This window comes from Cherax quadricarinatus, chromosome 91, assembly GCF_038502225.1.
Source record: "Cherax quadricarinatus isolate ZL_2023a chromosome 91, ASM3850222v1, whole genome shotgun sequence".
Taxonomy (NCBI): domain Eukaryota; kingdom Metazoa; phylum Arthropoda; class Malacostraca; order Decapoda; family Parastacidae; genus Cherax; species Cherax quadricarinatus.
The window spans coordinates 3,264,795-3,273,017 of record NC_091382.1 but is presented as its reverse complement, the minus strand read 5'-3'; the positions used below and the strand labels follow the sequence as shown (position 1 = coordinate 3,273,017).

The following is an 8,223-nucleotide window of genomic DNA, read 5'->3' as shown; positions in this document are numbered from 1 at the left end:
CATAGCGCAAGTCCCATCAAGATACCAAGAAGTCTTATCTGGGTTCTTCCTGAGAGACTGTAAGCTCCCTGGCCTGAAATCTTGTCATGTTTCCTGACGTGGGTCTTAGATGACAACCCGCCATTGGTGCGACGCCTTCCGCTGGCTTACCTATTGATTATAACCTGTTGGTTATAATCAAGAGGTTAGGTAAGGTTTGTCAGGAAACAAAATAATGTAAAAGTTATAGAGGATAATTTTTACAAACTGAAGAAAAAAATATTTGTATGAATATCCAAGAGGCAGAAAATTATAATTTACATAGGCAATGGAATGTCCTTTTTGATTTGTCTTAAATCTGTTACATAAAATAATTCTTGACCTAAAATTCACAGGACTTTAAAACTTATACAAACTGTTCGGGTGTTTATTATTTATATTTGTTTTAGTTAGGGCTAAGGTATATATATATATATATATATATATATATATATATATATATATATATATATATATATATATATATATTATATATATATATTATATATATATATATATATATAGTGTATATACCCTGTTAAGAATGCTTAATATACATAATTCATTACATATTACTAAGAAGGCAGGTCATACAGTACATAGTTTATAATAAGGATGTTATTAACGAGATGCTACTAAGATATCGGTGACAGGTTGAAGTTCTATCGGTGACGTCTGAGACATTTGTCAGGTGACAATTTTCCGTCCTTATATATATTAGATCATTTTTTCTCTAATTGTTTCCTTGACGATTTAGTAAAACTGGTTTGCAATAAATAGGCTGTTTTTTTTAGTGACACGCTTTGTAAATTAAGGGCCGAGATGGTGTCAGTATATATGGGTCTGACAGAAGCTTTTAAACACTGAAGATGGTGTTAAGTGGTCAGACTCTGGGGATGGAAATTTAAAACTGTCGATAGCTGATCAGGCAGCCATGTTACTTTCTGCAGGACACTGCCTGCAGGCTAAGTTGTCGAGCAGTTGTTGGGCACACATCTGTCACAGAAGTATTGAACGTCAAGGAAGATGAGTTGATTGCCACTGATGCAGGTAGTCGTGTCTGTGAAGATGCTGAGATCAATTTGCTTAGGAGAGAACATTATCCAGTCGATCTCGCAGCCACACCTCAGTGGATTCCCTGGAAGTATATATGCAAATACAAATATAATATATAGTCACAAAAGGAAGCTATTAACATGGGGTGCATTTTGGGGTAGATTAATCCTAATGTTTAAAGACCACTTGAGACCTAGACAGGGATTAAGTATGGGTGTTAAGGCACGACCAATGTCATTAAAACAAAGGTGGTCACATTCTTGACCTGTAATGAGGCTTTTTCAAACGAGTAATCATCCAGGTTGAAAGTTTTTGACCATAAAAGTCGCTAGTTCGATTCCCCTAATCTTTATTTATTCTTCAAATATTATTATTCATGAAATTTTTAAATTTTCCGAAATTATAGTGCATAATTTTAGAAAGTAGTTCAATGAAATGAATTGTCGGTTAAAAATTAATTTGGAATGAAAAAGGGAACCAGCAAACAAGTAGCGTCGGGTGAGGGAGGACGCCATATTGGAATTTGAAAAACGAGACCACATTGAAATTTGTGGGAATTATTCAGTGGCTCCGGAGGCTAAATGGGGTTCATGCCTCCCAAATAGGAGAAAAAAAAATTAGGAGTTAAAGTCCTGCAGGATGTGCAAAACAACTTGGCAGCACTTCGAAATTACATGGTGAAAGGTGTTTATAAGGAGCCATCAACACCCACCGCTAAGTACACTGCACTTTTTATGTTGAACTTGTGGTCAGTTAGGTTCCTTATATCTAGACGACCTCCAGACAAATTTGGTAAGTGGTGGTATCATATATAAGAATTTTTCTCATATGATGTATACATCCATGTACCCCCCTCCCCCTCTTTGGTCAGTCTACCCTTATGATACATTCCACATACTTTATAATGTAAATAGTATTACCAGAGTTGCTGGTTATGTTTATTAAATTTAATGTTAATATACGTCCAGAGTAGATGTGGGAGTGTGTGAGGGTAGTAGGTATGGAAGGGAGACATTCTCCTTGTAATCTAGGGCCTCAAAATATTCCTACATGCCTCAGAGGTGTAACAATTGGTAAGTAATAGTTATCTTTATTGCCTTCCTAATTAAATTACTTGTATGAATGTAATAAGGTTAATGCAGGTAATTTATTCCCCACAAATATTATTACTGTAGTTATGGGGCTGCGCTGAACGGGGGGGGGGGGCATAAATAGTCTGTGTAAAGGGGCGTAATTACTGCTGGTACAAGGGAAGAAAGGAGGAGCTTTAATTCATAGGCTCAAGATCTTACCTCTCTCAAGGTACTCACCCTTGAACGATGTACACTGCTAAAATCATTTATCACAACCGAGACTGGTACGTTTAGCACTGTAGTCTTGGATCTCCGAGGTACATTTATCCGTTAGCCAGTAAGACTGCAAGGCACTCACCTGCTAGGTCAAGAGTTCCCGTTGGTACAAGCTGATCAAGTAGGTGACTCCACGAGTCCTCGTCCAGATCAACTACCGAGTTGTTCTTCATTGAGACTTCAGCATCAGGAAGCAACCCTGTTGTAGGAGACGTTGATAAGTTAGGAACCACACACCTGTCCTGTGTATGACTACACCTGTGTCCTCTATGACCACACACCTATTTCCTCTGTATGACTACACACGTGCCCTGTGAATGACCAGACACCTGTGTCAATGTGTCCTGTGTGATGCTTGCTCAAATTTGTTCATGTGTGACAACAATCATTTATCAGAATTTATAATGAGTCTTACAGTGGAGAAAGTGTTGGAGGAGGGATTTCCTCCCTTCTGGCAAACTTGATAATTTCGTAATATTCTGCTGTAACTGTAAAGTGTTACTGACTAACTTTTAGCAAGTGTTGCAACACAAGTATAATCTTAAGTGTTGTGATAATATATGTGCTATCGTAGGGTTCGTGTAGCCCTAATATAGCCCTGATGTAGCATTAATATAGCAATAATAGAATGATAATGTAACACTCACCGTGAAAAGCGTCGTGACGGATAACTGATATTTTGTTGTGGTCCAAATTAATGGTGGTTAAGGCGTTGCTCTGAGAGGCTATGTAATATTCATCCACGAAAGTCATTTCATTTCTCTGTAGGTCCACTACAGTAAGGTTGAACAGATTCCAAAACAACTGATATGGAAGAGTATCATGTTTGTTTCGTGCCATATAAATTTCTCGTAGATTTGGTGTATTGGTAAAATCAGTGAGGGTAATTCCTTCATTGCCACTGAAGCTGAGGTATTCCAGAGAATCTGACTCAAAGTTTGGCCAAACTTCAATTTGATTATCGTCAAGAGACAAAGTCTGCAGGTTTGTGTAGCCTTGTATGGAGTCGAATGGGAAGTAAGTTATCTTGTTGCTTGCGAGGTTAAGATATGTGAGTGTATCGTGGGAGTTAGAGAAGTCTTCGTCCTGTATAATTTCGATCTTGGTGCCGCTTATGGTGATTCGCTCAAATGTTAAGGTACGGAAGGTGTAAGGATCAAGTGTGGTCAGTGTCATTTTGGGATCATTTGGGTCGTGTTCTATTTTAAACTCCTTGAAATGGCTAAAAGGAAATTCAGCATAGTAAAAAGCGTCTGATAAATCTTGATCTGTTTCAACAGCAGAACAGTCTATACTTAGCTCATAATTTTCATTGTTAGTACACACGCAAGGGTAGAAGTCGGTTTCTATAGGACAGGGCCACTCCCGAGGTTGTGGTCTTGTTAAATCCCCAGAATTGCTGCTTGTGAAGGCAGGAATCACCACCACTCCGACCAACACCACTACACTCACCACAGCCTTCAACACCATCCTGCAACCTGTGTGTGTGTCTCTCAGCAAGATGACTCCTTGCTGCTCACAGCTCTCCTTATACCTTCCTCAGTTATCTTATCAAGCCAGAAGAGAACGAGGCTAGCATCATGGATGCCAAGACGCTGGCAGATACAGCCTTCTAACGGATGTAAATAATTTAGAAAGCAAAATTGAAAAATGAGACACTTGTGTACGATTTGTGGAAACGTTTGATTAATGAAGATTACCAAGTATTACACGTGTCTCACTCACGCTTCTAACTTCCACTACAGGCTGTCACAACCAAAATTCCCTCATACGCATTAAGTACAACTCTAAGGGTTATACGATTTTTACAACTAACTCACATTTCGTTCCGGTCAGTTCAGAAATCTGCTGCCTGTGCTTCAGATTCTTCAAGAGAACGGTAATCTTCACTAACTCCAAGCCTGAGGGACTGATTATCTGATCTTCTGTATATATTTCGACTTCACAATATACCCTTGAACTGTACCGATTAAGCCACTGGATGGCGGTACATCCACAAATAGATACCCAGTGTAACTACATCCCATGTATGTGAGAATGTGCACTGCTGAGTGCAATTCGCTGAAAATGTTCCAAGAAATGTGTATATTGAATGATAGCCAGACAGCCTCAAGACGAGCAGGAGGATCAAGCCTCAGCTATTCCCTGCACCGAATAACCCACGCGAGTTTAGCGCTTCGATTGAAATTAATATCATGTTAAAATATTTTTCATGCTGTAAGTGCAGTGAGTTATATGTAACAATGGTTAAGTCTAGCTAACCTAGTCGGGTGGTAATTGACTACTAGGATGACTCTTAGTAGTCTGGTATCCTAGTATGGTGGATTTGTATGTTGACACTAAGTATAAAATAATTAGTGTTAAGTATTAACACTAGTATGTTGAATTTATTTTATAATTCCATACTGAAAATGTAGCACCGTATACAATATTGTAATTCAGATTAAGTTTGAAGTAAATTTATTGCTGGAAGCAGAATTTGCAATGAGCCGAGTAAGAACTGGGGATCCTAGCTCCTAGCTTTTAAAATATATTCATTGTCTGTTTGTTGCGTTTAGAAGATTCAAGTGTTTATAGAGACTGGAACAGTCTAAGTGGTCAGGTATTAATATTTTTTGGTAGATATGGTTGATGTCATTTTAATGCTATAGAATCCGACAAGTGGTAAGCCAGTGGAAGGTCTCGCTCAGGTGGCCAAAAGCTCCAGCTGTGGGTCATATGACTAAGACCAGCGTCAGGAAACGCTTTTCCTGTTTCCTGACGGACTTAACCGAAGTGGAACATGTAGGTTTCATCAGTAGAATACAGAGGTGTTTAAAATATTCGAGACAGTAATTGGAGATCAGTCACTTCAGCCTTGAATATGGCCAGTCTCTGACTGAAGACTGACTGGCTTTAGGGCTGAGCAAAAACTCTCGCTTCACACGCTGATCCGGGTTCGATTCATGGCGAGGGTAGAAACATTGGGCGTGTTTCCTTACACTGGTTGTCCACGTTCACCCATCAGTAAAGTAGGTAACTGGGTGTTAGTGCACTGGTGTGAGTCACATCCTGGGACAAAATTAACCTAATTTGCGGGAAATGCTCAGCATAACCAGCGGCTTTCTATATAGTAGTATGTCACTGATGTCAGCTATGGTTTGTATACCTTGTACATGTACTGGTAGAAATAGATATTATTATTATTATATTATTATTACCTCTTCCTGTCTTCTGTCGTCTCCGGTATTGTCATCACCTCTGCATTCGACAGTTGACTCCTCCTGTGCAGACGGAACTCTTCGTCAACAGAAAGACCGTCAACAGAAAGACGACTTGTATCGGCATACTAACTTCTTGAGAGGCTATCCTCTTCAAGGGGGGCTCCTTGGCGTGGTGAAGAGGCTCTTGGTCTGAGGAATTAGACCTGTCGGTCTACTTCCTCAGACCGAACCTAATTACCCCCCAATCCCCCGTTCCCTACTCCATCCTCCCATTTTTCCTTTCCTCCTCCTCCTCCCCACCCCTCCCTTTTGCCCTTCCTTTTTGGCCTTTGGGTTTTTTTTTTTTTCCCACAGGCACGCTAGTTCCTAGGTAGGGGAAAGGGTACCGGGGTCCATCCCATTCCGTTGAGGTTCTTGGCGGTGGCGTAGTTTGCCGTGGAATCTGGATTGCCTGGGGATGTCCTGATCCCTCTCCGGTATCCTGGAGGGTGGCTTTGGGCGTCTCTCGGACGACGGGTGTATCTCTGGAAGCCACCTTTCGGATTCCGGGGGTGGTGGCCGAAGGAGGTATGCTTTGTGGCGGATTTCCGGCCGCCCTCTCTTTTGTCCACCGAGGTAGCTCGGCAGATGTGAGGTTGCTATCCCGCATTGCTGGTTTACTGGCATGATGGGTAGGGTATGGCACGGGTTCCATGCTGCATCTGCGCTACTTGCGGTGCTGAGGTCCTCTTGGGCGCGGAGGGAGATTTCTGGCCCTTTCATTCCTCCTAGGAACTATCCCTCCCCGGTCCCCCCTTTTTTTTATTCTTTTTTTATTTTTATTTTCTTTCTTTTTTTTCTTAACAAAAAGAAAGAAGTAACCTAACCATGGCAGCCCTAGTCCATGAACCTGCTACCCCCGGGCCCCTTCTTGATACCGCACCCCGTTCTGACCCCGCCTCGTCTTTGGACCACTCTTCGGACACTCCTCATGCCTCTGTACCTCTTGCCGGTGCTGTTTCCTCACCAGCTTCAGGTACTGAGGCCTCGACTGACTCCTTCGATTTATCTGACCTTCGCTCTCCTCTGACTATGCTTCCGGCCTCTCCCTCTATGGTGCGGCAATTTTCGAATCGCCGGCCTGTTCCACGTCGGACCAACTCTGGTCCCACGCCTAAACGCCAACGACAATTACCTGCTGATGATACTTCTCCACCTCGTTCTTCTCAGAAAAGATCGACACATCCTTCACTACCTTTCCACGCTCAGTTTCAGACTGCACAATGGACTAAATTCTTCAGTTTACGACCGACTTCCTCTACTGCCTATCTTTCTGACCACAGTATTGGCAAGGCACTCATACGCCATGTTGATAAAGATATTTCTTTTCATGCTCTTAAGAGTGGTACGCGCATCACCGTACAGAATGCTACCCAGGCTCATGAGCTTTCTCGTCTTTCCCATATCGATACTGTTCCTGTCACTATTGAAAAGCATCATTCCCTCAATTCTTGTAGTGGTACCGTCATTCTGCCCCATACCATAGTTCAACAAAATTTTAGGACATGTGGCACTGACATTCTTGAACAGCTGGAACTCCAAGATCTCCCAATCCTCAAGGTAGACACTTACGTTCTTCCTGCCCGCGGGCGGAGACGATACCCTAGCAATGTGGCTCGTTTAACTTTTGACAGCCGTGAACTCCCATCCTCAGTTTATGTAGCAGGAAATTGGTTACAAGTTCGAAAGGTGATCCCTACACTGCAACAGTGTAGAAATTGCTGGCGATTTGGCCATCCAGCGAAATATTGCAGATCTATCGCTGAATGCCCAGTCTGTGGTGCCGATGACCATTCTAATACGTCTTGCAATCGACCTCCCTCTTGCCTTAATTGTCATGAGGCTCACCCTTCGTACTCTCACCGTTGTCAAGTCTACTTAAACAAGCGGGAAATCCGTTACCTCAAAGAGGCAGAAGGTCTCCCTTATGCCATGGCAGTTTCTCATCTCCGCCTCCAAGGGAGACTACCTCGTGTTTCTTATTCCCGTGTTTCAAAACGTCCCCCCACTTATGGTATCCCATCTTCTGCACCCACCTCTGTGGTTAACTCTCCCATAGTCACTCCTGTAGCTAATTCTTTTGCTGTCCTCGGCTCAGACGTCCCTACTTCAACGTCTGTCTGATCTCGCTTCTTCGTGTTCTCTCTCACAAGCCTCAGTAGCAACAAGATCTCGTATGACACCTCCTCCCAATCATCCCTCTACTTCTCAGAAGTCAAAAAAAGGTCCGTTAACACCTCCTACCCATCTTCCACCTCCTCATTTTCCCTTCCCTGTCTCTGTACCTGGTTCTACCCCTCTCACTGGCTCTGTTACAAGTGTAGAGGTTCACCCTCCTCCTCGTACTGTATCTTCCTCCCCTGTTCCCTCCCAAGTTTCTTCCTCTTCTGCCACCTCCCAGATTTTTGCCTCTTCTGTCCCCTTCCATGCTTCTCCAGTTCCCTCCACCCTTTCGCCCCCCCTACCTTAGTACAGTCCATTACAGTTCCAATCTTTACTCATCCTCCCCCTACCATTTCCAATATTGTCTCCCATACGACGTCTCTGAATTCTGAATC

The 8,223-nt window shown here is 42.5% G+C and overlaps 1 protein-coding gene across 1 annotated transcript; it reads right to left on the bottom strand.

The window, feature by feature from the left end:
- Positions 1-479: 479 nt before the first annotated feature.
- Positions 480-3,939, bottom strand: LOC128704899 (oplophorus-luciferin 2-monooxygenase non-catalytic subunit). Its single transcript, XM_053800118.2, has 3 exons — positions 3,071-3,939; positions 2,506-2,622; positions 480-1,156 (listed from the first exon to the last, which is right to left on the bottom strand). Exons 1-3 carry the CDS (start codon positions 3,891-3,893, stop codon positions 984-986), a joined length of 1,113 nt encoding a protein of 370 aa, XP_053656093.1. The 5' UTR covers positions 3,894-3,939; the 3' UTR covers positions 480-983.
- Positions 3,940-8,223: the final 4,284 nt, after the last annotated feature.